This window comes from Pomacea canaliculata, linkage group LG9, assembly GCF_003073045.1.
Source record: "Pomacea canaliculata isolate SZHN2017 linkage group LG9, ASM307304v1, whole genome shotgun sequence".
Lineage (NCBI taxonomy): Eukaryota > Metazoa > Mollusca > Gastropoda > Architaenioglossa > Ampullariidae > Pomacea > Pomacea canaliculata.
Genome location: NC_037598.1, coordinates 24,401,474 through 24,421,203, shown reverse-complemented (window position 1 = coordinate 24,421,203; position 19,730 = coordinate 24,401,474). Strand labels below are relative to the sequence as shown.

At 43.3% G+C, this 19,730-nt stretch overlaps 1 protein-coding gene across 1 annotated transcript; it reads right to left on the bottom strand.

The window, feature by feature from the left end:
* Positions 1-126: 126 nt before the first annotated feature.
* Positions 127-18,141, bottom strand: LOC112571763. Its single transcript, XM_025251036.1, has 16 exons — positions 17,733-18,141; positions 17,006-17,296; positions 16,177-16,453; positions 15,591-15,662; positions 11,589-12,863; positions 10,593-10,718; positions 10,095-10,174; positions 9,285-9,369; positions 8,836-8,892; positions 8,439-8,558; positions 7,685-7,731; positions 4,883-5,018; positions 4,635-4,708; positions 3,528-3,597; positions 2,747-2,923; positions 127-1,747 (listed from the first exon to the last, which is right to left on the bottom strand). Exons 1-16 carry the CDS (start codon positions 17,990-17,992, stop codon positions 557-559), a joined length of 4,338 nt encoding a protein of 1,445 aa, XP_025106821.1. The 5' UTR covers positions 17,993-18,141; the 3' UTR covers positions 127-556.
* Positions 18,142-19,730: the final 1,589 nt, after the last annotated feature.

The window sequence follows — 19,730 nt, the reverse complement described above, 5'->3', positions numbered from 1 at the left end:
TTTCATTTGAATGCATGCGCAGTCAGACGTGCATTCAAAAGAGAGAGAGAGAGAAATATGCATGCAAAGGTGCACTCAGTGACCCGGCTCGTAGATTTGCGCACGTGATTGTCAGACACACCTCAATCAATGAAATAAGAAGATTTATTTAGCTGCAGACCAGAGGCGGCAAGATATGAATAGGGATTTGGGGGGGGGGGCAGATGCTTGCTCGATATTTTAAACATTGCACCCGATAAAGACATCAGAAGAAACATTCTGTTCAACTGAATTCCCTCCTCCCCCAAAAAATGTAGCGTCGGGACAGATTAGAGATGATACGCTGCCAAACTGATGTGTTACAGATCAACAATAGTAAATGACAAAGTAGGTTAATGAGCTAGGACACTGCTGAAGAATTTGGGTGTGAAACAAGAAATGTATGGACAAGCCTGTCGTATCGCTTTGATTTCTCTAGCGATCAGTTTTATATCCACGGCCTTCACGGGTGCATGTGCGGATGGCGTGGAGGAAGAATGGGTCTGGAAGTAGCATGTTCCCCTGTTTCCACTGAGTTTCATTCGGAACGGGAGTCTTCTTCAGTTGGGGTGGGCTGTCTGGTCAGGTATTTGGCGGGCAGAAAACCATCCACCGGCGAGGATCTCACAGAGTCGCATTCCTCTCGGCTGGAGGAGTCAACAGCGGTACCATGCATGCGCGCTTTTTCGGAATACCCCGTGCTCGTACGTAAGGAGGGTGACCTGACTTCCGATGTGGTATTAGAGAAACTATGGGTGCTGGGAAAGACCCCTCCCTTTGAGGACCCATGACCCAAGCCAGAATCGGCGGCTAAGGATTTGCGTTCGGTCTGGTCCACGAGAATGGGGGTGGCGTGAAAAGAGAACTTTTCGGACGATACCAACAGACTGCTTTTTTCAGCGTGAACTTCCTGTATGCCCCTGGTAGTGACAGTCACATTGTCTAACAGCTTTGCGCTGTGCCTGTCAAGAGGAGTCAGTGTACTGCTGCGCAAAGTGTCGCTAGGATTCACACGAGTTGACAGTTCGCTGGAGCTTCCTATGTCAATACTCCCCTTGTCCTCACTACTCTGCCTATCAGTTAGCACCTCTTTCTCGGATGTGTTGCTCGGCAACTTAGGTTGCCCTGCAAGAGGATCTGTAACCGATTGGAAAGGGATCAAATATTGGTCACGGTAGACCCAGCTATCTCGATCTCGGTCAGGAGTGGTCCGGATGCCCAGACCTCTGTCAGGGGAAATCAAGGTGTTTTGACCTCGGTCAGTAGAGGGCCACCTATCCCAACCTTCCTCAGGGGAGGTCCAGTCCCGATTTCGGTCCTGTGAGGTCCAAGTGTTCTGCTGCTGCCTGATTGGAAATCTAGCGCTATTTTGTGGGTTCTGCCTGAGCCAATCTCTTTGTGGGCTGCTCATGACGATGTTCATTCTCGGCTGGGGGCATGTCATATGGGCAGCAGTGGTATTTGGAAAAGACCTGAACAAGGGTGGACTGGTGCTGGTGAGGCCATCGTCCAGCCAAGGCACTTGACTAGGACTAGCTATGTCTGGCCCTAACCAAGCTGGAGGACACGGTTCTCGGCGAATGTCCAGTAAATCCACGAAGGCAGTTGTCTCTGGCCAGGAACCAGCACCTCGGTTCCTGTGGCTCTTGCTGAGTTCGTTCAGCAGGAAGGCCTCCATCTCCGCCGCCTCTTTCAAGGCCATCAGGTGCTCGTACTTCCGTATGAATGTCTAGAGAAACAGCAGAGTCCAAGAGACTGCTGTTTGTAATCCTTCTTTATCACTATATCCCGTTCTTAAATGATGCTATCATAAACTCTGTGCAGGGACCGTGTATAACATGGACTGCTGGCGTCAACTACTAGAATTGATTTAAGAAAATGGAAGTAAGTGAACTGTATGGTAATTATGCTGCTGAAATCAAGAACTTCGGCGCAGTCCATCCTCGACTTGCTGGATATCAAAGGGTCATGGCACTACCAGCAAACCATTCAACATACGGTCCATGTTTCGAGAGGGGCTACTCTTTTTTCTTCGTTAATCTCGCAATTACTTGTTGCTCTTGTTCATTTTATTTTTAAATAGAACAACTACTTCCTAGAAGAATAAAGATGAAATACGAATATGCAGTAGGTGGTAAGTGTGCAAATGTGATTTAGAACAGGGGTGGGAAAAGTTTTCTGTTTGCAGACCGGTCTACAAACTACGCGGCGGGCCGGTAACATATCAAAAAGCAAACAAACAAACACCACCACGCCATGACTACACAACAAACCCAGTGAAAATGGGACGAAAGAAATGCGTACATTTGCGATGTTCACTTACCGAATATAATGTAAAAAGTGAAACTGTATGAACTCGCAGCTTTGCGATTTGTTATTTTTGTACTTTGTGTTAGCATGCCATGGACTGCCAATTTCTAACTCGTATTTGATAAAGTAACCTAAATAAGAAAACAAATTATGAAAACAAGTATACTTGACAAGTAGGCAGACGGCCGGTCCAAGGGCGTCTGCGGGCCGAACATTGCCCACCCCTGATTTAGATGAATTCTTAATTACTAACTGCTTTGACTATTTATTTTGTAGAGTTTTTTTCGTTTCTCCCACAATTCATAAGAGGAATAAAATAGTTTCATTTATTGTGACGGTTGATTTGCAGAAATAATTGTTATTTATATCAACTGTCTACCAATTTGTTTATGCGATTTTTAAGATTAAGGGAGCCTACCGAAATGGTGTTCTCATGGGCGCGATTTCTGAATTGTCTCTCCTGATCAGCCAATGCGGCGGCCTCACTGGAGGCAGCACTCTGCTCCAGGAAACTCGTTACTTGCTTCAGAACGAGGCTCATCTCTGCACTGAATCGTATCTCCATCTGCCTCTGCAGGATGCTTGGATCCAGCGCCTAAACACAAGAAGATAGAACGGTCGTGACAGCTACCTGTGCTTGGGGCCGACAGTGTCTCCCCCGCCATACACACTTCAAAGGTTCGGAGCACGTTCGGAACCGTGGTCTGGCGATCGAAGAGCGATATGTCGTGCGTGCGTGCGTGCGTGCGTGCGTGCGTGCGTGTGTTTCCAAGACGACTACTCTTCCTTGATCATCAGAAACTTAATTTTGTATTACTGGTAAACGATACGTATTGCAATCACGTTTTGTTAAGGGAAACAACTTCTTTTATGACAAATTAACGCGCCAAAAAGACAGGATCTAAAAAGGAATTTGCCTTACGAAAGGTTCTTTCTTTCTTTCTCACACACAAACAAATTTAACTTTAAGAACTGCTCTTTAGATGGATAAACACTATATAAAAGAACTTTGTCAAGAGCTTCTATTTCCCCCGAGGTAGAAATATAGACAGGCAAATAGATAAACAGAGATGAAGGGAAGGACAGAGTTATACACGTCAGTGGCGTGGGAAGATGTTCGGCTGCCACCCTTGCCCCTCCCCTCAGGTTCCTACGCCACTGCACGTGATACGGTGATGGTGACGAGAAGACGTGCATACCTGCATCTTTGTGGCCACGCAGCTCAGACGCTGCCGCTGACTTTGCACCTCCCGTAGCAACTGCTGGTACCTGCAGACACACAGGTCATAGTAGTCTTTAAACCTCAGACACACAGGTCATAGTAGTCTTTAAACCTCAGACACACAGGTCATAACAGTATTAAAACCTCAGACCACGGACGTGAATAGGTGGACTGCTGTCTGTCGAGACCAACGCTTAGCCTCATGCAAAGTTCTCCACTGTTAGTCTTGGAGAGCCTAAACACTGAATGTGACTAAACAGAAAACTTTGTACACAATTGCCTCGTTTTAGTAGCTAACTGGAAAAAATCGTCTGCCAGCAATCCAGTAATACAAGTTCGTGCTCAGACACACAGGTCACAGCTGTATTAAAACCTTATACACACATGTCATGGCGGTATTAAAATGTTCTCGAAATTTTAACAAAAATAAAGTCTTTCACATAAACTTGTGCTACTAAAGGACATCTTTATATAGTTATGCTTCTCCAGCCACAGACCACTTGGTAGGTGTGAAAGACGTCTGTGGCAGATGAACCGTCTCGACGGTTACACCTGACTTCCGGACAAAGGAAAAAAAAACATTCGAGGGTTTGCTGCAACTGGTCAGGGGGGAGGGAGGGAAAGACGGTCTCTCATCCCTTCGTTAACTGAGGCAATGTTCAGGTGAGGTGCAATCAGCTGGCTAGTTGATGATTAGCTGAAGAATGCAAGACATTTTGCCCGAAGTAGATGCGAACAGATACTTGATCAACAGCCGACACAACTTCTTCATCGCTAAGAGACTTTTTTTCGAGACCGAGAATTGAGGCAGGAGTGCAAAGACGCGGAAGAAATTCAGGTTATAGACGTTTGACTCAAGGGGCCAGTCAGCAACAACTGAACGTCGGGACTGCCAGCCAGCTGTCGTCGGGGAAACACCAAAGACTATGCGACCAAAAATTGGGCTTCTTATGAGAGGTAGACGTATTTCGCATAATTTGTATGGTAATAAATTTGTCCTTATACTTTTGTTCACTCATCGTAAGTCTTTTCGTCATCGTCATTATCATCATCAATCATTAATGACAAGCATACATTGACTGACCTAAGTGTCTCAGCTTTAAGTTTCTCCTCCGTCTCTTTCTTTTCTTTTTCCAAGCGGGCTGAGGCCTCGATCTCCTGTTAGTAACAAAAAACAAAACAAAAAAACAAAACAAAACCAAACAGCAGAACTATTAAACGTTTCAACTTCCCACCCCTTTACGACTCTAAATCAGAAGCATTCTCCCCTTACACTTGGGTAAGACAAAAGTTGACGGCCAAGAAAAGTCAATTGTGAGAAAAGCACCTCACCTGTTGAAGTTCTGACTTGATGTTATCTCTCTCCACCTTTAGACCTTCAACTTCACGCTTTCGTTTACGAGCACGATGCCGTGCCACCCGCAGATGCTTTTTGAGGTGACCTACCGTTCCTTCGCTGCCCAACAACCTGTTATCAGCAATTTAGAACAACATTTTTAAGTTGACAAAACAAAAGCGGCAGAAACGCGCACAGTTATTACAAGTAACCATTTCCCGTAATATGACAGGTGCTTCTCTTTGCTGTAAAGTGCTTCTTCGGGAAAAGGAATATAGTCGTTTCATTCTTGTATTCCAGGGTGTAGCGTCCTCTAATGAATTGTAACGGATGAACAGGCACGTTCGAGGTTTTATAAAACTTACTATGGTGAGTTCAAAGAAATCTGCAATGAGCAGAAGACCTCCCTTTTTTTGCCACAAAAAATACAAACATATTTTTTTTTTAATTAATGTTTCCTTTTTTGTCAAAAGTTCTATATTTAATAACTGCAAGAAAAGATCACTTTCTGATAATATTCGCACTGTCCGACAATAATTATAAGCAGTGCAGGCAAGGTCTTCCTTTCTAGTCACGTGGTAAACGATAATTTTGCTTAGTATGAAATGACGGCTTAAAGTCTCTTGACGATGACTGTTCGAATGAAACCATCTCTTACATCCATCCCATAGACTAATCTTGATGCCTTACTGTTCCCGACACAAGCGTTTGACTCCCTGAAAGGGGGAAGATATCGGACTAATGAAGGGCTGAGTAACTAGCTGCTGGAGTTCATCTGAGAGGTCCTTTGTGAAAGGTGGTTCCAGTGTGAGTTTCTCCATTAACGGCAAGTTAGTCTTGGAATGGTTGAGAACTCTCTTTTCAGCTTGGGAGGTCGAAATTCTCTGACTTGCTGTTGAGACTCACCAGCCTGGTTGGCGAATGGTCTTTATTATGTCTACATGCTGTCTTCCTATGGACTTCATCGTCACCTCCAAAGAAACAGAGAACATTTTCCTGATGGCCCCATTATGCGTTCCATTCCACTGCAACCCATGTTAGACCGATGATAACAAACTCTGTTGCTTAATTTGTTGAAGCAAGTGCTTTGGTTCCTCAGTGCATCTTGGGCAACGCTTGATGCTAAAACATGTAGGTCCATAGCAAGCAGACAATGAAGTGTGTCAGGGAACAGTTCGTTACTTGGTTGCACTGTTGCCACATACAACCAACACATCCTGCTAACAGTTGTGAGCCATCTGGCCATCGACATGGGCCAAGGCTTTTCCTGCAGTAAATCGTCACTGATGCTTCCACCTCTAATAGCTGTGATCATTTTGTACAGGTAGACTTGGTTATTACTAAGTTCGCTGACTTCGATTTCTGGAAGAGAATCGCCGTCGACAATGAGTGGAAATCCTTCTACAGAAAGTGGCAATGACGCACAATTAGCCAATGCATTTCCAATTGGTCCTTTCCACAGTGTGGATTCTTCAGTTGGACCAATGAGTGTTTTGCAGAGCTGGCGGAATGAAAGCTCGCTCAAGTGAAAAGAACAAAAGAACCACTGCAAAGGGCAACCAGTGTGAAGCTCTAACAGATGTATTACTCCACCGCGGTGCCCAGTGTTCACAGCTGTGCTGTCGGCTCCAACTACAATGATCTCGTCTGTAATTACCCTTTCTTTCAGGCTAACAGCAATAGCAGAACCTGTCTCGTTCCAGTGTTAAATGGCACAGATAGAAAGTTCAGGGTTCATCAATTATTACATAGAGTTCTTCAACTTTCTTTACACGATACCACTTGTCTCCCCTTTTCTCTCTCACCATTGTCATGTTTTTTCTGCCATAAAAATATTGTTTGTAGGAGTCTCTCTGATAGCCCTCCTCAGGTTTTCATCACCATACTTTGTGACGACTGACAATATTCAAGCTACTAACGTCATAGTCCACCAACGTTGCTGTGCTGGTGGTCAAAGGCTGTGCTAGGCTGACAAAGCAATGACGTCATGATTTCTAATCTTGTTGTTTAGCAACGTTTTCAGACCGACAGCTGACGTCACTCGCTCCTTGTTGCTACGTGTGACGTCACACTAATTATTAATTTCGTCGCTCACGTGCTGAGTTGAATGGTGATAGTATAATATCATGTCACCAATAAACATCTACAACAAAGAAGTATCCATACAGGAAATTTAAAAAATAGATCATGGAAAAATAATGATTTTAAGTACAAAACATTTCAAGTCCAAACAGCCGATCAACATTCTGACTGAAGGACATTTCTTCTGGAAATAGGGAAATTTTTTGCTTATCGCAGAGCAAAATCTTTTTCATATTTGAAATCACGATAGTGAATTATACCAAACCTCAAATGTGCGTAAAATCTCTGACATGACTACACCCTACACATTTATCACGCTCCTCAGCTTATGAACTAGAATCTGCTCTTACTAGTTTGAAATGATAATGATCTTTGTAATGTTTTTATTACTTTTGAAGTCATTCTGAGGGAAAATTTAGCAATTTTTTCCAATGAAAAGATTTGTCAGAAGACTTTGATCAAAGGAAACATCTGAATGCATCTCTCAGGGTTAAGACCCTGACGCAATAAACAAATAACGGTTAACAGCAATACGCGAGAAAAGGGTTTATATGTTAAGATAGTAAATAACAACAAACCAGCACAATAGAAAGGAAGAGCTACATAAACAATGACTAAAACAACAGGCGAGTATACACTGTAAAGAAATGAACACAATCAGAATTCAATTCTAAACGAGTAAAGGGCAATAATTGGGCACTCATAAACGAGCTTTCCTCTTGCTGACGACATCCAGCTCCTTGTAAACTTGTTCTGTTTGCTCCTGAAAGGAAGAAAATTGAACGATTCATTTTCATCCATTTTCCTCGTAAAGGTCAGTTGCTTACAGCAAAAGGGTTGATCTTTAGTTCTTCGTTTCGTGTTTACAAGAACGTGCCTTCAAAATTCCTATCGTTGTTTCCAACCCCAAATCCTTGCTGTGGGCTATCAAATGGTGGTTGCTTTTATTTAAACTTTATAGATTACGCATTTTAATGTATTTGTAAATATAATAGATATCCGTATTCAGCAGAAACTATGGCAGATTAAAACCTTTGAATGTCTCTAGTAAGTTGCTTTGATTTTCCTCGAATGGTTATTTCGATGTTAAACATATCATTACAGGGATAGCTAACTCAGGAGGACTGTGCTGGACATCACCTTTAAAGACATAACCCAGAGAAATCCAGATATTCATGGCCATACTTCATTCAGCTGTATGACTGATTTTTTTCAACAAGTTCTTTCACCTTTTCGTGTGCAAGGAAAAAATTCCAGAAATGAGTATTGTTCTTGCATGAGATTTCCACTTTGGTGCCATTCTAGTATCGCAGAGGTTTTAATAGCCACAGCTTCTAATTATTATTAACTCAGCAGCTATGACTTACTGAAATGACAATGTTACAATAGGTAAATATTTTAGTTCTGATAAATGACCACCTGATATCGAACAACCTATCAAAACGATGGAGGGTGAAGGGTGGTACACACCTTTTGGGACTTGTATTTGTTGTGGCACAGCTCGGCCAGGTCTCGGTATGTGTTTAGCTTCTTCCTCAGTCGAACGGCCTGACCTTCGAACAGCTGGGATCCCTTCTTAGCTTCGTCCAGCTGTATCGAGCATTCAAACTCATGAATAAAAGCGATTTCACACACATACAAAAACCGTCAAATAAGTCGCATGGATAATTTTTGTAGTATGAAAAACACCGATGAACTATAAATAGGACGCGACCTACAAAAACTCCATCAGATGCAGAAGGTGCCGCTTATCTAGTCTACTTTGCAAATTAGTTCAAAATATACGTTCAAAACAATGGTGGTGATCAGTCATTGTACAAACTTTTAAAATCTATGAAAAAAAAACCCAATGTAGCTCTCGCATTACCTGGGCCTTTAATGAGGCGTTCTCTTGTAACGCAGTGCTCAGCTTTTTCAGCAAATTCTGCGAATAAGAATCCTTAACATAATTAGTATAAGATGATAAGATCTGTGATTACATATTTAAAAATATATCGTATTTACATCAGTTATAAACGTCGTTATCTAATCATCATCAGCAACAGCATCGTTGACCACGCCGCCAGCACTGCTGCCAACCAGAAAAACACCATTGAAGATAAAAATGTTAAAAGCAGAAGAAATAAAGAACGAAATATAGTAAAATTAAGAAGAATGAAAGAATGTAAGATAAAATGAATAAATGCCAGAAAGATTAAATGGAAAAAAGAAATTATAGAAAAAAAGGATGTAACAAAAGAAAGAAATTAGTAAAGAAGGAAAACAAATGGAAGAGCATCGAAAAACCACAAATAAAGGTAATAATGTGTATGCAACCTGTTTTTCATTTTTTACACTCGTCGCAGTCTGTCGCATTTTCTTCATTTGTTCAGCAAAGTGTTCTCGCCCCGAGTTTGCCTCCCTTGCAGAATAAGAAACAACGAACTATTACTGTACAGACAAACGAACTTTTAAGGGACCACATAATTTTTAAGTCAGTTTGACCTAAAATAAACCTCCATCTTACTCCCTACGTGTCACTGACTGCTGTCGCCTTCACTTCTTCAGTGCCTGGACTGTGCTCTGCTCTCAACTGTGTTGCCTTTAAATTCAAATTCGGTATTTCGACGAATCTTTCTTGAAATTTAAGACATTGCTTATACCGATCCTTGCTTTGCGAAGATCAACTACGTCCATATAAACGTGCAAATCGGTCCCAGTGGTAAATTTTCAACTTGAGGCTTTTGTGACAATGCTTAGGTAAACAGACAAGCATAAATTACGGTGGCTTGCAGCTTGCAAAATTTATTATGTCGTATTGTGAAGTCGTTCTTCGTCTTCTGCTGCCTGAGCATACTGTGTTTAGGGTTTCGAACTTTAACAATTCTTAGTTTTAAACATGTAAGGTTTAATACTTTCAATGCTAGAAAACGGAGTTTCACACTTGCCACACCGGTTGCGACGTCGTATGTTATTCCCGCGCGGGAGCGAGATTTTGCAGGACTTACTGACTACAGGTGCAAGTCGCCAACTTTGAAATTAGATAATAAGTAATCCACTGTGTTCCAGGCTCTGAAATATTTATACTATTTCCACCTACCAGAATCTGTTTATAACTCAGAACAATCGGGTTGGTCTTTGACTCACTTTAGCAAGGAGCTTTTGGCGAAAGTTGCCTTGATCAGCTCTCGCTCCATGTCGCTCAACTGCTTCTGTAACTCTACCACCTGCTCGTAGAAAGCGAACGAAAGATGAATTCACCTGAAGCGTGACTGTATAATGGCATGCATCTGTGATACAGGGAGTCGAATGCGATGGCATGTGTAATGGGATATCGGGAATAGTTTTGGTGGGACGGCATGATAATGTGTTGGAGAATGGTATTATGGTCTGTGGTTGAAGAAGTATTAATGGTTGTTGGAAGTTTTAGACTAAAACGTAAAAAAATAAATAAATAAACAAAGGCCGGGCCTCGTATGCAGACAACCCCACTTGGACTATTGTCACGATAGCACTTGGAAAGTTAAATCCAGGGGCCAGCTATCGTACGATACGGAGCTGTAACGTTGGCTACTGCATTCAAATTTTCAAGTGCTATCGCGACTATAGTCCAATGGAAGCTTCCTGCGAGGCCAGATGTCTCACGGCTTGTTTGAGCTGGTCCTGAGAATGACGTTCTTCCGCAAGCTGGTCGTCTCGACCCCTCAGCTCTTTGGACATCAACTTCATGCAACCTTCCTTCATTTTTTGCAGAAGCTGCTTCTGTCGCGCCTAGCCCAGCAAACACAGGGAAACTAAGTGCATCGTTTTACTTGTGTGCAGTCGCCAAGAACACCATCATTGAACAACAAAAGAGTTAAAACAGGCGAGAGGTCATGACAGAGGGCCTTTAAATAAGTTATTAAAAAGTCCTCTCCTAAAAACATAAATGAAGATATAAAAGAATGAATCGATTATTTCATCAGTAACTGAAATAAAAAGCAAAGACATAAAGAGACAATAAAGAAAGAAACAAACAATTTCAAGAGCTTATATAAGTGTGATGAATCAAAAAAAAAAAAAAAAAAAAAAAAAAAAAGGTGAAAGAGAAAGAATGACACAAAAGAAAGAATGTAAGAAGAATAGAAAGATGAACAATCGTCGGACGCTCAGGGTGGATCGTCATTACAAACGGAGCGTTCTTCTCCGGACCCACAACCCTCTTCATCCTTTATAAATAAAAACAAGCAAACAAACACATACACACACACACGAACAAACATACACACAGGCATACACACACATACATATATAGATAGACACATACAAACACACACACACGCACGTACGTACGCACACACACATACACACGCAAAGATGAAGAGAGAGAGAATGCTATTTAGCGACAGAATTAGAGAAAACGTGAAGAGATGGAGAACGAAGATGAAAAACAACCACAACATTCAAACTAAAGCCCCTCACCAAAATAATAAATAAAAACAAAACAAAAACAAAAACAAAAAACAAATGCGATTCGCCTTTAATTTTGACAATGCATTCTTCACAATCACCGCTTTCTTTGTGTGTTTTTTTATATGACACACAAGATATAACAGACTCAATTTTGTTACCATTTATCAGATTAAATGTAGATGGACCCACCTTAAGCTGCTGAATCTGCTGGCGCATTTTTGCTGTTTTCTTTTGGTGCAGGCGGTGCAGCTGTTCCAGATTGGCTGAGACCCGCGAAGTCTCCCTCTCCAACAGGAGGTGCCCAAGTACCTGGCAGCAGTTGGTTTCGGTGCCGAAATTAGTCGTCTCCGCCTCTGACTGCAAGATCTTGGAATTATTTCTCTCTGTGGGCTGCGGGATGGCCACGTCGATGCCAGTCGTCTCGCGAGCGTACGACCTGGAAGGAGACCGTGTTGTTGTCTTGTCATACGCGTACGCTACGAATGGCGCGTTCTGCTCAGGCGCAGCAGACTGTGCGACGGGCATCTGGCTGACGTCTGAATCGGTCAGAGGCGCCCTCTCGGACAAAGATGGGCTCGGTTGCGGGGATAGCTGATTCCTGACAGGTTGTTCTTGTCTTCCTTCACGGTGATGCATACATTGGTGTGAAGCAGCAACATAGCTCAGATGATGGTGAGCGTGGTGAGAGTGGTGAGCACATGTGCATCTTGGGTCGGGATGGATGTGTCGATGTTTTTCCATTGGAGGACATTTACAGCAGAATTTTGTCCCTGACACTTGCTGTGCCTGCGAGGGACAGTCTGAATTGTGCTGAATTGACATGATGGCGTCACTGGGTGACTGATTGGGTCTATCCATCACAGGTAAACCGGAAGAGTTTACTTTTAAAGTTGTTTCCCCCTTCTCAACCAATTTGTTTCTCTGGAATTTCTCAGGCAAGTCTGGCATAATCTTGGGAGGAGTAGTTTTCTTATCTACCACCTTCTTCTTAGCTGACTGCAAATATCCATGATAATAAATGTGTAGGTCTCTTGCGTTATCACGTCCTTTTCCCGCTAACTCGTGATGACCCTCCAATGACCCCCGAGAGATTTGCGCCGGCGGTGGTCTGCCGACTGCGTAAGAGGGATAGCGAAAGTAAGCCTCATTCTTCGTAAACATTGCTTGGGCACCTAAATGAAGTTTCGAATGATCATCCTCGCCTCCACCATCATCATCATCATCAATATCAGCATCAGCAGCAAAATCATCACCATCATCATCACTCCCCACTACGCGCTTGCATTTCTCCATATAGGGATTGGGGACAGGCTCAGCCCCCGTCACCTTGCGGTATCCTTGGGGGTTCTCTTGAGCGTAGGCTAAAGATGAGAGCTCGAGGTAGTTTCTTGAGTTGCTCCAGCCCTTCAAACTGTTTGTACGTAGACCCATGGAGACCTTGTTGTCCTCGGGACCTTTCCGACGCTAGAGAACGGGAAAAAATCTCGAGTACAGGATACTAAGATTCGAGATGCATTTAATGAAGCGATAAAAATTGCTGACGTATGAGGATTCCCTCAATGAATATGACGAGGAAATGTAGTAAAGGGAGGAAAGAAAACATGTTGACGAAAGAAAGAAGCATTTATGCAGAGGTTAACAATTTGCATATTTTACATTACATTCAAAGCATCCTTCCTTTGTTATACTTTTACTTATTACTGATAGAAATATACTATTAGACGACAGGTAGAAAGTAATGAAAGAGAATGAGAGTTGGGCTGGGGTCAAGGTTGAAAGCTTGTCAAAATTTCTTCTGTTTGTGTTTCTTTGTCATTTGATTATAACCATTTATTATGTCTAAGGATATACATAGCTATCGCAAATAAAAATGAGACAGCCAGGTAAATTGGTTTGATAGGCTGATTTAGTAGGAATGTACACGTGTTTCTACGTTGAGATGATTTTGAGGGAGGGGGAGGAAGAGGAATTCTAAGTATCCAGAGAAAACCCTCACACCACCCTGCAAACAGGTGTCACGTACATAAAGTGTCCCGAGACAAGATCTGAACCCTAAACCTCTCACTAGAGTTGTCACAAGCGAGTGATTTAATCATTACACTACCAGATGCCCCAGCCACGTAAATGTAACAATACTCGAGACAAAATACATCCTTTAAGTCTAAGACAATATCGTTAAGCTGTGAAGACACTTTGTCTGTTTTCTTTATGTAACCAACATGAACTGGTGACGCAAGGGTGACCTAGTCACGCAATTCAATACAACAGAAAGGACTTTCATGCCAAAGGAAGCTGGTAGCTTATTTATTCCCCCATAAAGTGTGTGATGGTACAATGTCAGGCACCTTCTCCTCAAAGCAATCTTAGCACAATGTTCAAGAGACACTTGGCGGCTTGATTGACTAAAGGTTCGGACCTGTGTATCAACAAATCTCAAGAAGTGCTCCAGAAACCTCCAGCCTCCACTACATATTTCCTACCCAGCGAGCCTTCCAAAGTACTCTTCAGTAGCTAAGGGGGTAAGCTCTTTTCTACTGGTAGATGGGTGTACTACAAGGATGAAGCTTTCCTGAGTACACCTCCTCTACCTGGATCATCACACCTCCGTGCAGATCAGGGGTGACTACTTAGTAACCTCCACTATGATGGCGACAGGATCTCATGTCACAGCAACAACGAGTTACAAGCCCTCATCGACAAAAATCACTACCAGCGGGAGTGCGTACGGAATGGAAATCATCACGGAGAAGACCAGGTTCATGGTCAACATCATCATAGTAAGGCAAAGATCTGAATGAACAGGGTACAACTAAGAAAGTTGAAGTCCTTTAAGTACCTGGTCGCAACCCTTTCCAGAGACGGTGCGGAGGACATGCGCGTCTCAGCATCATAGCAGCCACAGTGGCGATGGCCAGACTTAATAAAAGTTTGGCTTCTGCAACACTAAATTCAGGCTCTACACGTCTATCGTGCCAATCATGCTGTAGGGCTGCGAGACGTGGACCTTACTCGCATAACAATAGTGACGTATCCTTGCATTCGAGATGAAATGCTTCGAGAGACTTCTCCGGATCTCCTACAGGCAGCAAAAGACGAACAACTTTGCATGTAGCCTAATCGCCTGTCTAATGGGTCCCGAGGAACCGTTGCTTGCTACCATCTAGCAGCAGATACTGAAGTCATCTGACATGAAACTTTGCCGCAGACGGTCCGCCAAGGTTGCGTTAGAGGCGGTCAACGTGAGGTAAATGGAAGAAAAGCTGGGTGACTAACGTAAGGGAGTGGACAGGTTAGGGGACCTTTTCAGGCGGGTGGAAGACCGGTTCTGCTGGCGTTAGTTTCCCACGACTGCACGCCATGAGATCTCCCCTACGACTGATAACGACAAACGCCTTACCAGTTTCAGGATGCAATGAATGATTGAACCATTCAAAATCTCCACCCCATTCCTCTACTTTACTTGGTCTCCCACGCACGTCGTGACCCGGTCACATACGGCCTTGACCAGTAGCATTGGTCAAAGGTCGCTGCTGGTTCAGTCCAATTCTCAAGGAAAGGTCACCACAAAGCTTATTGTGCGCGCATGTCGGAGTGCTTGTGGATGTTTGTACGACGGCCGTGTGTGCATATGCGCGCGTTCAAGTGCATGCCTATGTATTTGTAATTGCAAGCGTGTGCTTGTTCATTTGGACGCGTGTACTTGTGTGTGCGTCACAACATCCCGTTCTGCCTGTTAGAAACCAAAGCCCCACCAACCCTACAAGGTTATGCAAAGGGCTAGACGACTTTGTCTGCGATCTGTGGTTAGCAGGCCCCGATTGCACAGAAGTTCAAGGTATCAGAATGGGGGTGTTCCATAGGCGTGCTGAGAAGAACCAGCAGCTATAGCTAACTGTAGCCGTTTGATATACTCACGCAAACCTACAGAAATGTAGAATATAGAGTATAATAAAAAAAATCATCAATGCAGAAATGTTCAATACATGAGAAATGCCTAATTTACTGGTAAGAACCTACAAAGGGGTTACATTTATTTCTTTGACTGTTTTGTAGATATACATTTTAAAAGTGAACTCGCAGCTTTGACAAATTCCAATCTCAGACTTACTGTCTACCTCAACTCACAAGTTAGTGTCGCATTTTGTATTCCAAACTCACCAAGGCAGAATGTCTACCCTGTTTGTCGTTTACCTGTTCCGTTGCAGTGACTACCCTCTTCAGTTGGTCTGATTCCATGAGCAGGTGCATGCGTTCTTCTTCAAGCTGAAAGAATCATCAATCAATCATCATTTAATCATCAATCAACAATCAGTCAATCATCGCCAATCATCAATCAACCAATCCTCTTCCTCCTCCTCCTTCTCATCATCAGCATCATCATCAAGTGATTTAGATCAGATTTATTAAAATGAAAATGAACCGTTAGCATCATGTTTTCACCTTACAATAAATAATCTGGTTCAAGTAGCTGGCAAGTATAATTTCTCATGTTATCGAAAAGTGTGCGCGTGTGGTCGAAACCAAAAGAGCTACTAAATGTTAATGTTCAGAACTTACAGAGAATTTATTCCACTTCTAGATTCATCAGTTACTTCCCTGGACAGTTTTCAAGTAAAGAAAAAAAGGAAAATAGGTTGCGCTGTTCGTCAACAGCAAACTCTTAGACCCTACTGAAATATTAAGTATTTTAGTACTTCCGGATTGAAAAGTAGCTTTCTGACTTAAGTATCTTTACTTAGCTCGACTGAAAAAAATCAGGAATTCGTATGAAGGTTACCTGCTTCACTTTCTCCATGAGCTGAGTCAGCAGTGGCATTTGATATCCTCCTGTCTTGTTCTTGACCTTTGGAGGGCTCTCCAAGCTGCCGTTGTCTGGTGATTCGTCCAGGTCCTCGAGCGGTTCGTTTGTGGCCGCCTCGAACTGAACTTCTGTGCTGCTTATGCAAGTCGCAAGCCGAGGTCGCTTATCTTGGTGGTAAGGACGGGACCTTCGTGACTCATGCACGAGCTCTGCACGACTCCTACTGACTTTGTCGTAATTTCTATTCACGGGACTTCAATCATAAAAAAATGTAAGAATGATTAAAAAATAACCCTCTCTTTCACTTTGCATTTGTCTTGGGGTAACTTTGTCAGTCACACAATGATTATAGTGGCCATTGGGAAAATGGATTCCAGAGGGGTTAGAGATGACCTATAACTTTGTGAAGCAGCTAACTTCTTTAAGTTGGCAGAGTATTCCATCGAGTACCTGACCCCTGGGGTTGGAAAGAAAAGCCACCGAGGAAGAGGAGAGGTGCACAACCGTCATTAAAGAGCTAAGTCGGGAAGAGAACTGCCTCTAACACCTCCTTCCTCCGTCGACAAGCAGTTGTAGTTGTTATTATTATTATTTATTTTTTTTTGAAGCCGTGCATATACATACAGAGGTATAAGAAACCAAATACAAGGGGAGGTTATAGCCACGGACCTACATTCAGGTTTGTCAGGTCAAGAACTATTTGGCCTACCACGGTTGAGCTCACTAACAACCGCACACACACACACACAAAGACTAAGACAAAGAAAGAGAAGTATGTTTAGCGACAGAAGCAGACAGCCCTAACCTTCTACTTTGAGATCGTGCGTGTCTATTTTTTGGTCGACATCTCTGACGTTCACGATGCCTCTCGTCTCTAACCTCAGCCTCCTCTCGGTCGCTGAACAACAGTTCCTTGCTTTCGACCTCCATTACAACGTCATCGTATCCTTCAGGTGACCTCCCCATGAATCTGCAGCAGCTGGCGTGTACAATCTGCGGCGTGCTGGGACGACAGTCATCTGGATGTGAGCGTGGGCCAAAGTCTGGATACGACCTGCTCCGACCTTTTGAAGGTCTTATATTATGCTTCCGCGAGCTTTGACGTGCCGCGTATGGATTTGAAATAAAGGAAAAGAAAAGGAAACTCATTACTGCGACGATCCTTTTGTCTTTGTAATCATCATCGCACTCATCATTACCAAAACTGTCAGAACTATCAGAAAAAAAACCAGAAAGGAAAGGAATGATACATAAAAAGAAGTGAAAATGGAAAATAGCAAGATGAAAGATTAAGAAAGGGAGAGAAAGAAATAAAAAAATCAATAACAAATAGAAAAAAATGATTATTAAAAAGACAAAGAAAAAAGAAATGAAAAGCGCAGAAGGAAAAAAAAATCCAACTGGTGTAGTGATGACTTTGTCCGTGGTCCCCTAAATATATTTCTGACAGGAAATTGTACGTTGACTTTATGAAGGACCCCCTCAGCCACCAAAGAAATAGGAGCCCGCACAGTCTGTCATAAAAAATTTACCTGTGACCTCGTATCCAGGACCGACTTCGATAATGCCTTGGATCCAAGTCTTCCTGCTCTCTCTCCAACTCGTGTGCGGCGTCGCTGTCTATCTGCCGCTGCACCTCGTTCTCACGGTACTCCAACTGGTTTCCCCATAAGAACTGCATGTTGTTCACCTTCTCCAGCGTCTTCTCTCGATGCTTCAGCTCTCGCCGAAGTCGCCGGAGGCCATCGGCACGCAGGTCCAGCGCGAGCCGATCGGTCTCGATCTTCTGCATCTCCTGCTGCAGTGCCGCGCGCTCCTCGTTCAAGGCGGTGCTGCTGCTGGCTCAGTGCCTTCTTGCTGTGCATCACCGCCTGCCGTTCCTTTTCCACCTCTTCGCGCTCGTGCTGCAGAAGCTGAATCTCCATCTCCAGTTTGTCCCACTTGTTATCGAGGGCTTCGCTCTCGCTGCGCAGGTTCCGCAATTTGTGATGCATCTGTTTTCGCTCCTCGCTTTGCCTGCAGCATCATCACCCTAATCATCATCATCATCATCATCATCATCATCATCAATCAATCAATCAATCAATCCACCAATCATCAATCATCATCCATTCATCCCTCCATCATCCATCCATCATCATCAATCATCATCATCATCATCGTCATCATGAAGGATAAGCTATCACGGTCTTTTTAGTTGTTAGTATAATTCAAGGTTACTAACGACAGTCACCAAGTCTACTGACACAGAATCGCACTGGGACAATACAGAGGACTAGCTTTCTTTCGGAAGATCCTGAAAAACGAATAAAAAGCAGCCGTTCTTCGAGACGCGAGCAAAGGAGTTGCAAAACATTGCGTTTATCAAAACTTTTTTCCCGATTTTAAAATTACTTCCGGGGTGAGAAGATTGTACGGACAAACAAACAATAACTCGGAAGATCTACTTAAATTTTAAAGGCCGAACGAGATTTATTTGCACAGATCAATATGGAATGCAACGAAGGAAAAGCTGTTTAATGTCAGCCGAATAAAAGTTAAAAACGTACGGTTCTTCGCAGACGACAGACACAGACTGACACTGACACACAGACAGACTCTGCCCGCATTGTTGACACCTTTGCATCTTCATCTCCTGCTTAAGATTCATCAGGCTATTCTCCAGCTTCGTCTTGGACATCAGCATTTGCTCCATTCCTCTGAAAAACGTCACAACACGGTTTTTCCATTTGTTCCTCGTGGCTGACGCAACACAAGCTTAAAGACCTACCTGGGATCAAAGGGACAGCTTTAGCTCAATATAAGATTACAATTACTTTGTGAGTACCACTGTTCATAAGATACAAGCCTTTCAAAACTGCCTTTTAAAAATACGCCAAAACCTCACTTTCACTGTCATAAAAGATAGTCCGAAAAGTTCTCATTAGGGTATGAGTTCGAAGATGTTTCAATTGATAGTCGTTTTTACTTAAATGTGTCGTTAACCTCTGGAAACTGAGATAAAATTCTACAAAATAATCATCCAGTAAGAATTGGAAGGGATGACAAGAAAAATGTCAGAAGTTTAGACTTGCGACTGACTTGTGCAGACTGTTGATCTCCTCGACCAGCGTTTTGTTCGCGCCGTCCATCTCGGCCGCCTGCGCACTCAGGTCCAGAAGACGCAAGCGCAAGTCGTCAGCAATGGCACGCTCTTCCTCCAGCTGTTCATGCAGCTGCTGCACCCCCGCAAAGTCCACCATTTCGCGTTCCGGCAGCTGTTGTTGTTCTTGCTGACATCTGCTGGTCGTTGGCTGTGGTGGGCACTTGCACTCACGAAACCGCTTCCGCAAGGGACGTTTTTCCTCCTTCGGCGATACCGTATACTCTTCTTCATCTTCTTCATCGTCTTCGTCTGGTGATTCGTTCTCGTCGTTTATGGGCTCAACGCTCCGGCTCGCCTTCTTTAGAGACTTTTTAAGATTAATCGATTTTCTGGATTTGGGGGGCGATTTTGATTCTCTGCGTGATCTTAATTCCTTTCTCTTTTC